The sequence below is a fragment of the Frieseomelitta varia genome, unplaced genomic scaffold (genome assembly GCF_011392965.1).
Source record: "Frieseomelitta varia isolate USP_RPSP 00005682 unplaced genomic scaffold, Fvar_1.2 scaffold_307, whole genome shotgun sequence".
Taxonomy (NCBI): domain Eukaryota; kingdom Metazoa; phylum Arthropoda; class Insecta; order Hymenoptera; family Apidae; genus Frieseomelitta; species Frieseomelitta varia.
The window spans coordinates 124,800-144,170 of NW_025110043.1; the positions used below are offsets into that span (position 1 = coordinate 124,800).

At 27.7% G+C, this 19,371-nt stretch overlaps 5 protein-coding genes across 8 annotated transcripts; 3 read left to right on the plus strand and 2 right to left on the minus strand.

Moving 5' to 3' along the window:
• Positions 1-3,818: 3,818 nt before the first annotated feature.
• LOC122529748 (WD40 repeat-containing protein SMU1) lies at positions 3,819-6,007 on the minus strand. The gene is made up of 7 exons (XM_043656162.1): positions 5,860-6,007; positions 5,712-5,778; positions 5,471-5,614; positions 5,281-5,395; positions 4,539-5,181; positions 4,028-4,466; positions 3,819-3,953 (listed from the first exon to the last, which is right to left on the minus strand). The coding sequence occupies exons 1-7, from the start codon at positions 5,883-5,885 to the stop codon at positions 3,855-3,857; spliced, it is 1,533 nt and encodes a 510-aa protein (XP_043512097.1). The 5' UTR covers positions 5,886-6,007; the 3' UTR covers positions 3,819-3,854.
• Positions 6,008-6,444: 437 nt separating this feature from the next.
• On the plus strand, positions 6,445-11,921 carry LOC122529771 (insulin-degrading enzyme). 2 transcript variants are annotated; one of them, XM_043656198.1, is made up of 14 exons: positions 6,445-6,529; positions 7,190-7,383; positions 7,466-7,966; positions 8,055-8,260; positions 8,334-8,582; positions 8,922-9,314; positions 9,404-9,513; positions 9,674-9,818; positions 9,892-10,002; positions 10,068-10,188; positions 10,328-10,534; positions 10,611-10,903; positions 10,978-11,187; positions 11,282-11,921. In XM_043656198.1, the coding sequence occupies exons 1-14, from the start codon at positions 6,462-6,464 to the stop codon at positions 11,528-11,530; spliced, it is 3,057 nt and encodes a 1,018-aa protein (XP_043512133.1). In that variant the 5' UTR covers positions 6,445-6,461; the 3' UTR covers positions 11,531-11,921. The 2 variants fall into 2 exon arrangements, with proteins under 2 accessions (XP_043512133.1, XP_043512134.1); XM_043656199.1 differs by lacking the exon at positions 6,445-6,529 and adding an exon at positions 6,743-6,975.
• Positions 11,922-12,449: 528 nt separating this feature from the next.
• Positions 12,450-15,334, plus strand: LOC122529773 (protein krasavietz). Of its 2 annotated transcripts, none has more exons than XM_043656202.1 (8): positions 12,450-12,596; positions 13,153-13,224; positions 13,287-13,567; positions 13,665-13,969; positions 14,059-14,302; positions 14,381-14,600; positions 14,677-14,839; positions 14,900-15,334. In XM_043656202.1, the coding sequence occupies exons 2-7, from the start codon at positions 13,164-13,166 to the stop codon at positions 14,826-14,828; spliced, it is 1,263 nt and encodes a 420-aa protein (XP_043512137.1). In that variant the 5' UTR covers positions 12,450-12,596; positions 13,153-13,163; the 3' UTR covers positions 14,829-14,839; positions 14,900-15,334. The 2 variants fall into 2 exon arrangements, with proteins under 2 accessions (XP_043512137.1, XP_043512138.1); XM_043656203.1 differs by lacking the exon at positions 12,450-12,596 and adding an exon at positions 12,965-12,982.
• LOC122529772 (serine--tRNA ligase, mitochondrial) lies at positions 15,186-17,436 on the minus strand. The gene is made up of 5 exons (XM_043656200.1): positions 17,312-17,436; positions 16,479-17,209; positions 16,191-16,358; positions 15,575-15,940; positions 15,186-15,367 (listed from the first exon to the last, which is right to left on the minus strand). Exons 1-4 carry the CDS (start codon positions 17,372-17,374, stop codon positions 15,619-15,621), a joined length of 1,284 nt encoding a protein of 427 aa, XP_043512135.1. The 5' UTR covers positions 17,375-17,436; the 3' UTR covers positions 15,186-15,367; positions 15,575-15,618.
• On the plus strand, positions 17,272-19,244 carry LOC122529774 (oxygen-dependent coproporphyrinogen-III oxidase). 2 transcript variants are annotated; one of them, XM_043656205.1, is made up of 2 exons: positions 17,272-17,289; positions 17,968-19,244. In XM_043656205.1, exon 2 carries the CDS (start codon positions 17,974-17,976, stop codon positions 19,129-19,131), a length of 1,158 nt encoding a protein of 385 aa, XP_043512140.1. In that variant the 5' UTR covers positions 17,272-17,289; positions 17,968-17,973; the 3' UTR covers positions 19,132-19,244. The 2 variants fall into 2 exon arrangements, with proteins under 2 accessions (XP_043512140.1, XP_043512139.1); XM_043656204.1 differs by lacking the exon at positions 17,272-17,289 and adding an exon at positions 17,519-17,650.
• The last annotated feature ends 127 nt before the right edge of the window (positions 19,245-19,371 follow it).

Here is a 19,371-nt window from a genome sequence, read left to right on the forward strand (position 1 = left end):
TCGTAACTTCCGGTTTACATGATTCCAAATACGAATTTGTCTAAGATTAATATAAATGAATGCATGTCTACTTGAAATAAAAATAATTACAGAGTGGACCCTCCAATATCCGAATTTGGATAGAATAATAGAGGGACCAAAAATCTTCCGTTCTGCATTTTCAAATAATAGAACAACCACTCTTTTTCTATATTAAATTGCGTGTATTTAAGTGAAAATGAAGCAAAATTGTCGGTTTATTTCAATCATTCTCATATTTTAGTAATTGTGAAAAACATATCAAACATGTAATAATATAAATATCTGTTAATAAATATTCTGTTCGGATAGAGTAAAAATTATTTGATATATTTATATTTTATAATTAATATAAAACAGATAAACTTTTTTTATCCTCTTGATGATTTTACGATTATAAGATATAAAACGAAGTAGAAATTAATGAAGAATGTAGTTTCATGGAGATATTAACGAAGCTTCTTTGAGTGAGTAACTATATTAAAAAGGGAAATAAAAATGAGCAGCAGGTTGGTGCCGGTTTTGGCGCTCTCTAAAACGCCTGAACCGATGATCATATTCCAGATAACCTGGTTAACCCCTCTAGCCCGTTATTATAATATTTGCCAAGCCAAAACATAGTAATTGCTTATTTGCTCGAGCCCAATTACCACGGCACCCATATACATCCATTTTTCGTACTACGTGACGAGCAAGATGTCTATAGAACTCATTTTTATTATTCATTTTGAATGTCTACATTGTACTATCGCCGTGCTATACGTATTATACATTATACACATAATTATAACAAATATTTTAGTTTCTTAAATTATTTATTTAATACCACAAATGCAATGAAACATATTTGAACTCGTTTTAAACATAAAATAGCAATCAAGTGAACCATGAATGATTCTTCCCATAAAAAAAATTAGTTTCTCATCTTCTATAATTTTATTAATATTAACAATTTATTAACATTAATTTTTCTCGTAATCCCAAAAGCAAAACAAATTGTAAAATTTGATATATTATTATTTTTATATTTTGTATAAAATATAAAGGCATTCAAATACTAGCGTCGCGTAACGGTGAAACGAAGGAACTAATTTATATTGTTGTCCTTGACGCACACTATAACTCTCCTTGTCTACGACGCGAATATGTCTGTCCTTGTCCCACGCTATTACCATCCTTGTTTACCGCGCGAAGATGTCTGTCCTTGTCGCACACTGTTATTCTCCTTTTCTATCGCACAGATATGTCTGTCGTTGTCCCACGCTAACGATCTCCTTGTTTAACGCGCGTATATGTCTGTCTTTGTCCCACGCTGTTGCCCTCCTCTAACGCGCCTATGTCTGTCTTTGTCGCAAGCTGTTGCTCTCCTTGTCTACCGTACAGATATGTATGTCCTTGTCGCACACTATCGCTCTCCTTGTTTACCACACGTATATGTCTGTCTTTGTCCAACGCTGTTACCCTCCTTTTCTAACACGCCCATATGTCAGTCCTTGTCGCGTGCTGTTGCTCTCCTTGTCTACCGTACAGATATATATGTCCTTGTCGCACACTATCGCTCTCCTTGTCTAATGACGCTAGACAACGAAAGGAATAGTATGCGACAAAGACATTCTTCGATCTATTGGAAAAAAAATTCAACTTTATACACACACGTTTTTCTAGGACAAAACACACATAGAAAGAAAGTTAGTAATTAGGTTTTTTTCGTAATTAGTGCGAACTATCACAAAATGGACATGGTGGCGTCATCTAGCGGTAACTCACTGGTACTAATTATTTACAAAAATAATTATTTCTGCATTTTACGGGTCAAATGGGGTATGAAAAGAAAGCTAAGAGTCTAATTAGGGTAATACAAGCGTCAAAGTTCACAATTCATCTCGCTAAATTAGATTTTTTCGCAAATGAAAATTTCTCTATTTTACGGGGTTGTGGTGATTATAATGATAATATTATAATACTACAAATAACTAAGACTTCGTCACTTTAGTAACTTTTAATAAATTATAATAAATTATATAATAATAAAATTTATAGCAAAAATAGATAACTGTTTTCTTTTAATGTTAATTAAGGAATGAATAACTAATTCTAAAATGAAGTCTATATATACATCTCTATCAACAAGTAAACAAGGTAGTAATCTCCATAGTGATAATAAAAATAGAATAACAATTTACAGTTTCTGGTGTCGATTTACAGGAATCGTATGTTTCGACAGAACGATTGTGTAGATATTATGGCATTGATATTAATTTTGAAGGAGTAATGGTCACTACAGGGTAAGAAACACTAGCGCCGCGTTGTGGCAAACCGGTAGAACTAACCGCTCTATAACCATATAGGGAGAATAATTAATTTTAATTTTTCACGCTACTAATTTGCACTCCACGAGCACATATTTCAAAGATAATGCTATCAGTTACGTTGGCAAATAAATCTGAATTTAATATTCACTATAGTTTGCGCGAAATTATGCACTCACTACAGGCACTACTAACGTAATTGAAACATTCTTTATATACGTAAACTATACTTAAAATAAAACAAAAACCAAGGAAAAACTGTCACAAATTATGAGAAGATATTAATTAAGAGGAATCATTTGTGAACTGTTATGGTTTCGTCTTCGATTTTAGAGACCCTAAGCTTGGTTTTTGTTTTATTTTAAGTATAATTTACGTATATAAAGAATGTTTCAATTACGTAGTGCCTGTAGTGAGTGCATAATTTCGTGCAAACTATAGTGAATATTAGATTCGGATTTATTTGCGAACGTAATTTGTGGCGTGAAAAATTACAATTAATTATTCTCCCTATATGGTTATAGAGCGGTTAATTCCATCGGTTTGCCACAACGCGGCGCTAGTATTTCTTACCCCGTAAAACAGAGAAATCAATTTTCATTTGCGAAAAAACCTAATTTAGCGAAATGAATTGTGAACTTTGGCGATTGTATTACCCTAATTAAACCCTTAGTTTTCTTTTCATACTCCATTTGACCCGTAAAATGCTGAAATAATTATTTTTGTAAATAATTAGTACTACTAAGTTACCGCTAGATGGCGCCACCATGTCCATTTTGTGACAGTTCGCACTTTTTATGAAAAAAACCTAATTCTGAGGAATAATTTGCGAACTTTTTTATGTGCGTCCGTAAAATTAGGCTCCCCGCTTTCTTTCTATGTATGTTTTATCCTAGAAAAACGTGTGTAAAAAGTTGAATTTTTTTTTTTAATAAATCGAAGGATGTCCTTGTCGCACACTATTGCTTTCCTTGTGTAGCGTCGTTAGGCAAAGAGAGCGATAGCGTGCGACAAGGACAGACATATGAGCGCCCTAGACAAGGACGGCGATAGTGTGGGACAAGGACAGACATATATGAACGAAAATACCTAAGAATATGTCTTTCTTTATATTTTGACAATTGATTCCTATAGCATAGCATTTTTATTATAAAAAGAATGATACACACGATAGTTTATAAAATATATATTACGAAATAATTTTCTGAGAAAAATGTTTCCACATTAGTTCCTAGCAAATTCTCTAAAAAAAAATTAGCTACATTCGAGTGAAGAGTCATGCATTAAATAGACGAATATTTAATATTTTATTGTAAATAATAAAATAAAAATTATTATTTTGTATGTATGTATTTTTATTATTGCAGCATAGTATAAAATTTACATAATAAAACTAACTTTAGAAAAATGAACATCTTATGTATTTTATAAAATTAAGAATTAAAGGTGCACAACAATCATATAACAAAAAAAAAAAAAAAAACGCTGGGATTAGATAGAAATACTTTAATTTATATACATTTAATTTTATGGTTTCCATAATTTTAAAAGACCGTCTTCACTGTAAGAACATAAAAGATTTTGGTGTGGATGATGCGTTAAACCTATAACATCTTTCTCGTGTATCTGTAATGTAATAATAATATCATTTAATGTAAATAAAAAATAAATTATTCAAGTTATAGAATAAAAATACTTACATTGAGTGTTCTTTCAAGTTTCCCTGATGATGTAGAAAAACAATAAAGCACAAGATCTTCACCAACACAGTAAATAAATTCACCACGCGGACTTACAACAGTACATACAAAATCACCTCCTTCTCGTTTTCCACTAGAGAATGACCTCACTATTTGTCCTTGCATATTCATAATTACAACTGTATTTGAACGATTACACACAACAAAATGTTCCGGATTTCGAGGAAGAGCATGTATGCTATTGACAGTTAAATCCGCAGCTCCTAAAGACTTATATGTACCTATACATTCTGTTGTCTTTAAACTCCAAACTTTTACAGTTCCATCTGACGATGCACTTATTATATTATGTCCGTCTGGTGCGAAAACTACTTCATTTACAAAAGAAGCATGTCCTCGAAATTCCTTCAAAGTTTTTCCCGATTTAAGTCCATGTATCCTGTATTATAAGTATAATAAATAATCATAATGCTAGAAATAAATTTTTATTACAATTATTAATTTTATATACCTTATAGTAGTATCAAATGATGCAGATAAAATTTGGCTATTATCTCTACTAAATTGAAGACATGTAACACCTTTCGAATGTGCTTTTTCAAATCTTCTTAAGCATTGCCCACTTTGAACTCTCCACACTTTTATTTTACCATCTTGCCCACCACCAGCTAACATTTCACTATCACGACTAAAAGACATTGATAACACTGCTTGTTCCATCATCATGAAATTGTCTTGAGCTTGATATTTTAAATCTTTCCTGATTTTGCCAGTTGTAAAATTCCATACTTCGATAAATCCATCAACAGAACCAGTAACCAAATATTGACCATCTGGTGAAAAACGTGCGCATTCTACATGAGATTTTTGACCAAACTTTATTTGTTTCGAAAGTTGTGTAGGGTATTTTTCATCTTCTTGATCTCTCACTGCTGCTTTTCCTCTGAACAAATCTATTGTAGTACCAGGTGGAAGTAAACCTTGATGTTGTTGCCATTTTAATGCTTGTCCTAATAATGCAAGTAATCTACTTGACGGTACAACTGATACTTCACCGGCAAGAGCTGTGGCTATGTATGCCCTTCGTTTTTCTTTTGTGCTTCCATCAGGATATGCTTCCCGTGGATCAAAATATGATCGAGCAAGTAAATTTTCTGCAGCAAAGGATATAGTATTAAAACAATATGCATAATTAAAATAAAATTATATTCTTAAAAAATAATATTTCATTTTGTTAAATATACTTAATATACCTAGATGTATATATCTTTCAGGTTCTTGTTGTTTCATCATGATCATTGGATCCGTTTGTCTCAGTAATGATCTAGCTGCTCCTAATTCTCTTAGTTCGATTAATTCTAAGACAACCTATGGATTATTATAAATATAAAATTGATATTTATAAAAAGTAATGTCCAAAATTTTTTTAGTTTAAAGACAAACCTGTTCGTATAAGTCAATTAGTTTTTTATCTGGTAACTTTAATGACTGTATTGCTTTTAATACTGTATCCCAATGTCCATTATTTATATCTGCTACAAAACCATCTACACTATCTACTGTATTCAGTGATACTCCTGTTTCTTCCTATAAAAAATTTCAGTTTTATTTTTTTGACACATTAAAATTGATTCACATTATCTATTTGCTAAAGAAAATATATATAAAGAAAATAAATAGTTACCTGTAATGTTTGTAATGTTTTGACAAGATTTGATTCTTTAAGATATTGCTGTATCAAACGAATTACACTAAAATCAAAAAATAATATAGAAATATTAAAAATTTTTATCATATATAATCAATTAAATATTATAATAAACAATAATTACTCTGCAGATTCGATTTCAATTGACATGTTGCACAAATAATTTCTTTATAAATAATATGTAATACAAATATTTCTAAGTTTGACTAATGTCAATCACAAATAATAGTTATGTCGACAAAAGATACAATGCTGCCACTATTAAGTTATAGTTACTTTTTTCATTTTTGTTGCCAACATAATAAAAGAATAATCCAAATAAATTAAAAAGAACTAGATTCATTTGTTAATTTAAATCTATTTTTACTTATATACAGAATGTTTACTCTTTATTTAAATGTTCTTATTCCCTGAATTACCTTTTTATTACGTACATCAATACATTTATTCTTATTTAATATTTGTTCGATACCGTATAATTATAAATCGGAATAATTAAATTATTGTCAATTAAAAACATATATACCACAGATATATACATTTTCCAATCGTTAATTATAATTATTTTCTTATAAACGGTTATATGTTTGTACTATATTATTACGAAATAAAAATTAACTATAGATATTCACTGTAACTTACTTCAAAACATTATAAAACAATCATGATAACGAGATTAAATAAAATTTTATTTTTGAGTAGTAATTTATATAAAATTTAATAAATATGGTTTTGGCACAAATATTTAAATTTCGTATTTTTTACGTGTCAACCCACACTTTCTCTGTTTACAGGTACGCATACGTTCTTCATGAAACATTACATAGTACAATTCGATCATAATCTAGCTGAATAGAATCTACTAATTTGTAAAACGAATGTATTTATTAGTTATTATTCAATAAATCTGAAGTTTATATATATATATTATATCATAGTTATCTTATAATCAGTATATATTTCACATGTAACGCATTTGAAAATACTGAAATTAATTTTTCATACAAAAAATTATTTTTGTGAAGTATAATTCTGTATTACTCTTCTTTCATACATATTCTAACCTAGCTAGCTGTACTTTATCTTTTTATACACAATATTTTTATTAATATTAAATATTACATTGATCACCAAAAAATTACTTAAAATTAGATTAGTGATTTATAATAACTTTGTTATTAAAAAAAAATTGTTTTGTAATCAACTGAAGTTACACACAGAACATAAAACATCAGTATCAGTAAGTTACTGTTTCTTTATAATTTTAAATTTTGATGTTATATTAACGTTTATATTGCTGAATAAAAATTTGTTTATGTATTAGCAATATTGTTTGCCTTTTTAATAAAAAGAAGGAAAGAGTAAATGTTTAATTTTATTTTTATTTACTTTCGATTTTGAACAAATAATACTAATAGTTATTTCATATTATATGTAATTTTCTTTATTCATAGGTGCAAATCCTCAAAAGTATCTAGATCAAACATGGATATTCATAATTTTATAGAAGAACGGTATAATAATATAGTTAAATCGTCAAATGATAAAAGAGAATATAGAGGTCTGTTGCTTTTTAATAAAATGAAAGTTTTAGTTATTAGTGATCCCTCAACAGATAAAAGTGCTGCTGCTTTGAACGTGAATATTGGTAAAATCAAGTATATAATTATATTTTTAATTTTGTGATTCAATATATTACTATTGCTATTATTTTAATATTGCCTTTGTAGGTAATTTAAGTGAACCAGATGATTTACCAGGTTTAGCACACTTTTGTGAACACATGCTATTCTTAGGAACGGAAAAATATCCAGAAAAAAATGATTATAATAAATATTTATCACAAAATGGGGGTACATATAATGCATCAACCCACATGGATCATACACTTTATTATTTTGATGTACATGCAGAAAAACTGAGAGGTGCATTAGATCGTTTTGCACAATTTTTTATTGCACCACTCTTTACAGAAGCTTTAACTGAGCTAGAGTTAAATGCTGTTCATTTGGAATGTGAAAAGAATTTAGCAAACGATACATGGCGTCTTGATCAATTGGATAAATCATCAGCAGACCCAAATCATCCTTTTTCAAAATTTTCTACAGGAAATAAAGAAACTTTGGATGTAATTCCGAAACAAAAAGGGATAAATGTAAGGGAAAAGTTACTTGAGTTTCATGATAAATTTTATTCTTCTAATATTATGGCATTATGTGTACTTGGCAAAGGTAAGTAAAGTATTTTATTTATTATTTACTCTATTAAATATGGAATAAAAAAATGCTATTTACTCATTTTTTCTTTTTTTATAATTAGAGAGTTTAGATGAACTTGAGAAAATGGTAGTAGAGTTATTTTCTCAAGTGAAAAATAAAGATATTACAGTACCTACTTGGCCACAACATCCTTTTAATCCAAAGGAACATTTTCAACACAAGTGGTATGTTGTTCCAATAAAAGACATTCGGAATTTGTATATTATATTTCCTATACCTGATTTGCGAGAACATTACAAAGCAGCGGTAATAACTGTTTATGTTACTTTTTAATATATTAATTTTTTATTCTTAATTAACCTATTTTTTATTTCTTCAGCCTGCACATTATATTTCACATTTATTAGGACATGAAGGCGAAGGATCACTTTTATCTTTGTTGAAAGCAAAAGGATGGTGCAATTCGCTTGGATCAGGTAAACGGTTAGGTGCTAGAGGTTTCAGTTTCTTTGCTGTTTTCGTTGATTTGACAGAAGAAGGTATTCAACATGTCGATGATATTGTTCTATTAACCTTCCAATATATTAACATGTTAAAGAAACATGGACCAGTTGAATGGATTTATAATGTAATTATTTATAAATCAATTATTATCTAATACAGATTTAAAGATTAACATTTTGCCATCAGAAGCTAATGTTGCTGCATTTTACAACAGGAAAATCCAAAATCCTCTGTATGCAAGTTACAATGTCTTTAACAAATTATTATGACTTTTATATTTTAAAATATATATTTGTAAATATATTTGTAAATATATTTATAAAAGAAATCTGTTAATAGACAAAAATAATAAATGATATAAAATATTTATTAATAAGGAGGAAAATATGCATTCTGTCGGTGAAGTGTTAATCATGAATATAAAAAGTTCAATATTTAATAAAATAATTGTTTTATTTTAAAGGAATATAGAGACATTGCAAATATAAATTTTCGATTCAAGGAAAAAGGTTATCCTTGTGATTATACCACTGGTATAGCACAAATATTATATGATTATCCAATGGAAGAAATTTTAATAGCAGAACATCTTTTCCCATTATGGAAACCAGATTTAATTACCTGGGTAATGGAATATTTGAAACCAGAAAATGTTAGAGTTCATGTAGTTGCAAAATTATATGAAAATATAGCTGATGAAAGTGAAAAGTGGTATGGTGTCAAATTTAAAAAAGAAAAAATATCACAAAATATAATAAGTAAATGGATTAATGCTGGTTTAAATTCAGATTTGAATTTGCCACCAAAGAATGAATTCATACCTGAAAAATTTGATATAAAACCAGCAGAAAGCACTGTGAGTAAATTTATGTACTTTATATGCTCTATACTCTATATGTATATTATTAAAAGCATGTTGTGAAAAAATAATTTTACTATTTTTAGATATCCAAATTTCCAATAATTATTGAAGATACTTCATTAATAAGATTATGGTTTAAACAAGATGATGAATTTCTTACACCCAAAGCTAATTTATTTATTGATTTTGCCAGGTAAAATATAAGTAAGAAAATAAAGTTCTGTATTGAATGGTAATTTTAGTGATCAATTTGTAATTCTAAAAGTAACTCTAAAACTATGTCCCTCTGCTTAATTTATATTTATATTAGCAATAAGCATATTGTCAGTTTACATATATATAATTTATTACAGTCCATTAGCATACATGGATCCTCTTAGTTGTAATCTAACATATATATTTGTATTGTTGTTCCGCGATGCTCTAAATGAATATGCATATGCTGCTGATATTGTTGGTCTTAAATGGGAGCTTACTAATAGTAAATATGGAATGATAGTAAGTAAAAGTTTATTACATGTAATATATATAAATTTAATTTTCAACATTATATAATGTATATATTTTTTAGTTGGGAATTGTTGGCTATGATGATAAACAACATGTGTTACTGAATAAAATTATAGACAAAATGATTAATTTTAAAGTTGATTCAAAAAGATTTGAGATTTGGAAAGAAAATGTATGTGTTACTTAATTTTTTATGTATATTGTTATATTTATAATTAATTTTCATTTTAATTCTAGTACATTAGAAGCTTAAAAAACTATAAAGCTGAACAGCCATATCAGCATGCAGTTTATTATCTTGCTGTTTTATTGTCAGAACAAATTTGGATGAAGGATGAATTATTAAATGCTACATCTTGTAAGTTTACACAAAATTTAATTATTTAATTAATAAATAAATTTAGAAGAAATACTCATAAATTTTATGATTTATTAATTATATATATTATAATTTTTATAATTTATATTATAATTATATATTATAATACAATTTGTAGATTTAACAGTTGAAAAAGTACAAAATTTCATTCCACAATTTTTGAGCAAAATACATATGGAATGTTTAATGCATGGTAATATAACAATGTCGGAAGCTATTGAAACAGCAAAATCAATAGAATCAAAATTATCGAACGCAGTTCCTCATATGGTACCACTATTATCTAGGCAGTTAATTTTACATCGTGAAATCAAACTAGAAGATGGTATATTTAACATTAAAAATCTTTTAATAATATTCTTTTTTTAAAAAAGAAAAAAATTAATATTTTATCTTTTTAGGTTGTCAATTTTTATTTGAAACAAAAACTAAATTTCATAGTAGTTCATGTACGCAAGTTTATTATCAAACGGGTTTACAATCAACAGAATCAAATATGCTCCTAGAACTTTTAGCACAGATTCTATCAGAACCTTGCTTTACTACATTAAGAACTAAAGAACAATTGGGATATATAGTATTTAGTGGAGTTCGAAGAACAAATGGTGCACAAGGTTTAAGAATTATAGTTCAAAGTGACAGACATCCTAAATATGTTGAACAAAGAATTAATATGTTTTTAAATTCTATGTTGGTTAGTAATTAAAATTTAAATATTATTAGATTCATTTGAATTTAAAATTTTTGTACAAAGTTAATTTATTTCAGCAACATATATTAACTATGACAGAAGAGGAATTTCATGCACATAAAGAATCGTTAGCAATACGACGACTTGAAAAACCTAAGCAAATGACTGCTTTATCTGCCATATTTTGGAGTGAAATTACATCACAACAATATAATTTCGATCGAGCAAATATTGAAGTCGCATATTTAAGAACTATAACACAGGAACAAATATTGAAGTTTTACAAAGTACATATAATTACATATAATTACATTATTTAGACAAACACTAATTCGTATTAAACAAACTTAATAAGAGTGTATAAAATTTAAATGTTTGCAGGAAATATTTCAAAATGATGTTCAGCGCAAGTTATCAGTACATGTACTTTCTACATTAAAAGAATCAAAATTAGAAGATGAAGATGTAATAGAATCTAACGAAGATATTTCATCATCGAATGAAACAAATATTGCTGAGCAGAAAAAAATTGATGATATTTTATCATTTAAAATTAGTCAGTGTTTATATCCATTACTAAAACCATTCAGCGATATACCAAGGAAAGGAACACATTCATCAAAACTATGAAGTGCTTACTGATAATTGTGAATATGTGTTTTAATTATGTCATTATATCAGATTGTAGTGAATATCAGGTAAATAAAATAGTTTTAATATGTTCTATTATATATATAAAAAAAGAAACATTTAAAATATTAAACAATTATTTAAAAATAATTAATTTTATATAAATGGTAATAGATAAAAAATTAAAAGAATAACTATAAAAAATACAAAAAAGTAAAAAGTAACTTTGTTAAATGGTGAACTATATCAAATATGTAACAAAGTCTATATAGTATTTGCAACTGAGTACTTAATAATAATTAAGAAATACAAATAATTGTTTTGTTATACATCAAAATTTCTGTATGCTCTTAAAATTTTCTAAAAATAAATATACTATAATTACTTTGAATATATTATAATTTTGATTGCAGGACCTCGTGTAGCATAAACGAAATATATCTTTTTCGTCATATACTACAATATCCGAGATTCATCTCAAATCTAATGCTTATCTTTTTGTTTATAATTTATATTGGATGATAGATTTAAACAAATTATTCAGTTACATGTCGGTTCTGCTTGTGTTTGTGTCATAGACACATTTTTAGTATAATTATACCTTGTGCCTACTTCTTATGCTATAATTTTTGGTTCCTTTTTAATCTTTACTAAGAGTAAATATTAGCCCCGGAATACATCATGTTAGAGAAGATTGCCGTATATACGTATGCTGCTTTCCTTAATAAATGTGATATCATTAACTAATCGTGATATTATTTCTTAAAATTGATGTCATCATTTAGTCAATGGTCATTATATGCTTTACCTGTGATTTTGCCTTAATAGATGTCGCTACGAAAACTTTATTCCCATTACTATGTTTTGAATAGTTCAGATGGCGTTAGAAACGCATTACGAAATACAAATCCAAGTGTCCTATCTATTCTCTGTCAATTGTGGCTTCTCTTCAAGTTGATTCTCTTCGGTTTCGCTGATCTCAAGTGCTCAAAATCTTTTTTGAGATATTTCGTATTGCCCTTATACACCTGAAAAGGGATAATTCTACAGTTGTACGTGCATCTAAGTAAGTTAAAAAGTAAAATCCATTAAAATCTAAGCAATACTTAGTTGCTTTTAGTATAACCTGACTATTACAAAGATTCACCGTTCGTACAAATTTTAACTATCGTGGTTCCATTACACCTTAACCTTAGAAGTAATAAACTAATTAAAATATACAATTTCTTTATTATATATGTATATTTGAATGCTATTGAGCTTTATTATTTATAAGTAGGAATTTTTGACGTAATAGAATATATTTAATGAAAGTCGCCATTTGTCAAAGAAGTGCCAACAGATTTAAAGTCAAATGCCAGCTCATTATGGTCGCATTGTAGTTCCGTTTTAACCTTGTTAAATCGTCGCTCTGTTATACAAGTAAATATTAAAGAAATTTTTGTAGAAGAGGTAATTTTCAAAATTTATGAATGTTAATGCATAAGGCAACAATACTGTGTATGTGTATGTATATATACACATCATACATATACATAATATATAATTTATATAATATAATTTTCTATAATTTATTAAAAAACTGGCAAAACTTAACTTAATTGAAATTTTTATCATTTCAGAAAGGTATTGTATGAGTCAAAAAATAGAAAAACCAATATTATCAGGTCAACGCATAAAGACCAGAAAAAGAGGTACGCTCGAGGAAACAGAGTTTCTTGAATAATATACTTAATTGTAATAATGGTTCTTTTAGATGAAAAAGAAAAATATGACCCTATGGGATTTCGAGATGCAATTTTACTTGGTTTGGAAAAGGCTGATAACGACTTAGATGCAATTTCAAAGTACTTGGACGCAGCTGGCTCTAAATTAGATTACCGCAGATATGGAGAAGACCTATTTGACATCTTAATAGCTGGTGGACTTTTGGTTCCAGGCGGTTCTATTGCTCAAGATGGTGATAAACCAGTTAAAACCACCGCTTGTGTTTTTGAACAACCAGAAGATATGGAATCCATGCGAAATTTTGAACAAGTGATATATCCTATTTTACATATCTTTGAAAGATCTCTATTAAGTTGTCATTGTGTGATCTTCTAAATAATGACCTTGGAAATAATCTTATTTATAGGTTTTCATTAAACTTATGAGACGTTATAAATATTTGGAGAAAATGTTTGAAGAAGAAATGAAAAAAGTATTGGTTTTTATGAAAGGTTTTACTCCTAAGGAAAGAATAAAATTAGCTAGAATGACAGCTCTATGGATATCCAATGGTTCTGTTCCACCCACTGTTTTATCAGTTTTAATTAATGAACATCTGGTTAAAGATAACTTAGCGTTAGACTTTCTATTAGAAGTTTTCGTCACTTGGAGGCAAGAGAAAGGTCTATCAAGTTTAATGACTGCTTTAAAAAAAGGAAATATTGAAGGAAGGTATGAGAAAATCTATTGTTGTATCAATTTTTTTTTTGTTTTATTCTCGTTATCTTTTTCTTTCTTTCTTTCTTTACATTGATCAACAGGTTAATGGAATTTGTACCGCCTAATAAACGAACTGAAGAGTATTTTCGATCTGTATTTGAAGCTGTTGGTCTTGCAGACATTGTAAAATTGCATAAAGCTCAAGCAAGTCAAGAAGCAAAACGAGATCTGCAACAATTATTATTGGATGACTTGGCTGATAATCGTCCTTTGAAAGACATTATACTTGATCTCAAAGAAATGGCACAAAAGAGTGGTATTCCCGAGCATGAAGTTATTGGCCTGGTAATTATTTTATAACTATTGTTATTATACTACATTATAACGTTAGAATTGAACAAAAATGTTAACAATTGTTTGTAGATTTGGGTTGTAGTAATGGGTCAAGCTGAATGGAATAAAAAAGAAGAATTGGTAGCTGATCAAGCACTGAAACACTTAAAAGTATACACTTCACTATTTGATGCTTTTACAACCACTGCCAGATCTGAGCTTGCGCTTATTCTCAAGGTCCAGGAATTTTGTTATGAGAATATGAACTTTATGAAAGTCTTCCAGAAAATTGTTTTACTATTTTATAAAAGTATGTTAATAATTCTAACAAGTATGCAGATTTATTATAATTCCTTTTTTTTCTTATTCAATGTATTTTATTTTAGCGGATGTAATATCAGAAGAAGTAATTTTGAAGTGGTATAAAGAAGGCCATTCTGTTAAAGGAAAAATGCTATTCTTAGATCAAATGAAAAAATTCGTTGAATGGTTACAGAATGCAGAAGAAGAATCTGAATCAGGAGAAGAAGAAGATTAAAAATACAAAAAGTATGTTTAACCAATGTTTTACAGCTTTGTTTTTAATTTTATATTATTTTTATATTTCAGAATAATATAAGCTTCATTATCAAAAAATAATATATTTGTATCCAAAGTTTTGAAATGGATCAAAATATGAACAGCAATTGAATTATATTGGTAAATAGAAATTTTGAAAAAAATAAAGTTTGTATCATTCTGAGACACACTATATCAAGACAGGTACATGCAATTTTTTAATTGTTAATAAATAAAAAAAAACATTATATTACCATCTGATTAACGAAGGAGATAAATTGTAAAATTTACAGTGTCTTTAAATTGTATTACTTTAAGAAAAAATATTTTGTGTTACATTTTTATAACACCGCTATAAAATATATACAGAATAACAAGTTAATGAAGAAAAGATCTTTATCCCTGTGTATGTATAATTTTCAAACCCACATTCTTTGTATGATATTGTACTAGTTTTTAGAAAATATATTGTCAGGTGGTGTTTAATATTCGAATTTTTTATAAATCCTATTTGATTTCCTGTAATATTAATTTATAATAATAATAATTAAATATTTTATGATTAGAGCAAATTAATGTAAAAATGTTTCTAAAAATTAAGGAAAAGTTTTGTAATATGTATAATTGGGAGCAATGTTTTATTTATTTTTATTTTGATATAAATTACAAATAAATTCCTATATACAAATAACGTAAAAAAAAAACTAATAAAAGGATAATTATTACTTTTGTTTTTAAATTCCACTAAAGAATGTTAAATATTCATTGTATTAGATTTGTGGTTTGTACTTAAAAAGTTTCATATTGGCAATTGGTTGTTTTTTAATAAGTGTCTTTCCTGCCATATAAGGTACTAAAATTTCAGGGACTCGAATACGATTATGTTTTGTTTGATATGTTTCACAAAGTGCAATTAACATACGAGGTATGGCACATGCAGTTCCATTTAAGGTATGAACATGTAAAGTTTCTCCATTTTTTGTTTTATATTTTATGCCAAGCCGTCGTGACTGATAATCTGTACAATTACTACAGCTAGATAATTCTCCATATAATTTTCTTCCAGGCATCCATCCTTCTATATCTATTTTCCTAAATATATAAATTATGATTATAAAGATATTAAAAAAATAGCTCAATGTATAATATTATACAATAGAATTCCATTTATTTGAATTAAATTTTAGCCAGTATCCGATTAAACTTATTAAATTCATTTATTTAAATGTAAACATTCATTAAATGTAAATAATATATGTACGTAACAGACAGAATCAGTGAATTATATAAATTATTTTTCTTTTGACAAATGTCATATAAACGGAGTTTTATTGTTATATACCTATATGCTGGGGATCCTAAATCGTGAGGAGGCATATCAATTATTCGAAGATATAAATTCAAAGAAGAAAATAAATCTTCTTGAATGCTCAAAAGTTCTTGAAATTGTTCTTCAGATTCTACATGTTTTGAACATACAAACATTTCAACTTTCGTAAATTGATGAACCCTTAATGTAAACAGATAAAATTACATATTAAAAACATTTAAATGATATAAATTAAATATAGATATAGAACACTGATTATGAGTAAAATATAGTTTATAGATTAACACAATATTTTCTTACCTATATAAATTTTTCTCATGCAAGAGATTAGATACTTCTGCCCTAAAACACCTACTTACAGCAGCCATTTTCAATGGTAAATCTGCTGAATCAAATAGACTATTCATTACTTTATAAGCTAAGGACATTTCTGCCGTTCCAGATAAACTATAATCTCCTTCATAAAAAGGACTTAAATTATATACAAGGTGTCTTCCATTATCTGTTATTAACCCACATCTCTCAATAACTTCAGTAGGAATAATATCAGGTACAGAAACAAGTTTAAACCCGTGTTTCATTAACTTTTTGACTGTAAAATGAATTAATGCTTCTTCTAATTGTGCTAGATCTCCTAAGAACAAGTAACCTCGTGTTCCAATTAAAGGTCCCAATGATTGACTTTTAAATGTATTTAAATTTGTAGCTAATGTTGAGAACTGTTGTGGCTTAAAATCAAATTCTGGCTCATGTCCACATTGTTTTAAAATTCGTGGTTGTTCGCCATAAGTTAATACCCTTGGATCTGTTTGATTTGGTATTTTGTTTAACTCATACAAGAAAGACTTTTTAAATTCTGGCTTCCCTGAAAGCTCAAGGACTTTATCGATATCTCCAACAGCTTTTCTTGCTTTTATATTATTAAAAATTGTGTCTCGATTAGATGGATTACACAAGAAATTAATATCATATTCAGGTTCTGGAATATGGGGTATTGTGTCTGCATTGTATTGCGTTGATTGTTTTCTAAACTATAAAGATAAAATATATATGTGTCAATTATATATATATATATTGAGAAGAAAAGATATCTTCTATATTATATACATTTGTAAGCAAAAGCAATAACATACCGAAATTCTTGTGCAAAATTGAGGATATTTAAGCAATTGATTACATTGTTTTTTGAGCCACATTTTAGAAATTTAATAATACTAACTACCAAATTTATAGATTTACCCCTTTGTTGCTAGTTAACCTGTGATACAAATTTTTCTTTTCTGAATGCGCACAGTATTTATAAATACTTATTTTGTCTCAAACTTACTTTAAAGTATCTTAAACTGAGTAGATAATCACGTTATCAGTTAATTATAGTTACTTGCAAAATAATATATTTCCTATTCTCACCATAATCATTTGTAATTTGATAAAAGACACACTTGTTATTTTTCACATCTAAAAAACTCTAAGTAATAATATTTTACAATATTTTACACCATTTTATGATTTAAGTTTTTCTTCCATTTCTAATTTAAATTTAAATTGTTAAAACTCGTAGACTGTCGTATACTATAAATTTAAATTCATTTAAAATAAAACGAGGAGTTTTGAGAAAATTCATTTATTAAATTAAAATGAAAATTTCATTAATTAAAAATCAAAATTTTGACTGTTTACTTTAATATTTTTTTAAATGATGTACTTTTAAATAGAAAATATAAACTAACCTTTTCAGTTGGTAATTTATTAATGTAAAATTAAAAACAATTGAATTAATTAATTGCAGATAACTATGATTCCACGAACGTTATTAAAAAATTGGGTCTTCTTACGCCACTTTTACTATAAACATTATAGTGTTCAAAATAAAGTAAAAAATACCAAGTATATTGGTTTTGGTATATTTACAAGCATTATGGTTTACAATACTTCAGGAATTACAGTATTTGCAGCACAAAATGAATTGGATATTAAAAAATTCATGGCAGAACCTATTACTGACATAAGCAAGTTAAAGAAGAGAAATGACATGAAAACAAAAATGGAATTGTTAGTAATGAAAACTCAGGCAGAGTTTTGTAAAGCTTTGGAATCCTTAGAAGATCCGGATTATTCTTTTAAAGTTGATAGATGGATTAGAAAAGAAGGTGGCGGAGGAATTACTTGTGTTTTACAAGATGGAGTTGTATTTGAAAAAGCTGGTGTAAATGTGTCTGTTGTTACTGGCACATTACCACCAGCTGCAGTACAACAGATGAGAGCACGGGGGAAACAATTACAAGAAGGATCTATGCCATTCTTTGCAGCTGGTGTAAGTGCTGTAATTCATCCTCGAAATCCTATGGTTCCAACAATACATTTCAACTATCGTTACTTTGAAGTAGAAAATCCAGATGGTTCAATTCAGTGGTGGTTTGGAGGTGGTACAGATCTTACACCTTATTACTTAAATGAAGATGATGTGAAACATTTTCATGGTACTTTAAAAGCTGCGTGTGACAAACATGATTCTTCATATTATTCAAAATTCAAAAAATGGTGTGATGATTACTTTTTCATTAGACATAGAGGAGAACGTAGAGGAGTAGGTGGTATCTTCTTTGATGACATTGATACTCCTAGCCAAGAAGAAGCATTTCAGTTCATAAAGTCTTGCGCAGAAGCTGTTATCCCTTCTTACATTCCATTAGTTAAACAACATAAAGATGATGGATATGGATATAAAGAAAGACAGTGGCAATTGTTACGTAGAGGAAGATATGTTGAATTTAATTTAATATATGATCGTGGTACAAAATTTGGCTTATATACACCTGGTGCAAGATATGAAAGTATATTAATGTCTTTGCCTTTGTCTGCAAATTGGAAATATATGCATGAACCAACACCTGATTCAAAGGAAGCAGAACTACTTGATGTATTGAAAAATCCTAAAGAATGGTTAAATTAATATGAATAACATCTTTTAATAAAACCACTATTTTTTAACTTAAAATTATAAATTATAATAATAATTTTGATTGGTGTATTTAATTACTTTTCTTTTTTTTGTTTATTTTTAAGTGGGATGTTAATAAAAAACAATATGAATTTATATATAACATTTAAATATATTTTCAAGTATAAGAAAAGAGTTACATGTATAAACTTTATATTTAAGAAATTAAATACTGTATAAACTATAAATTAT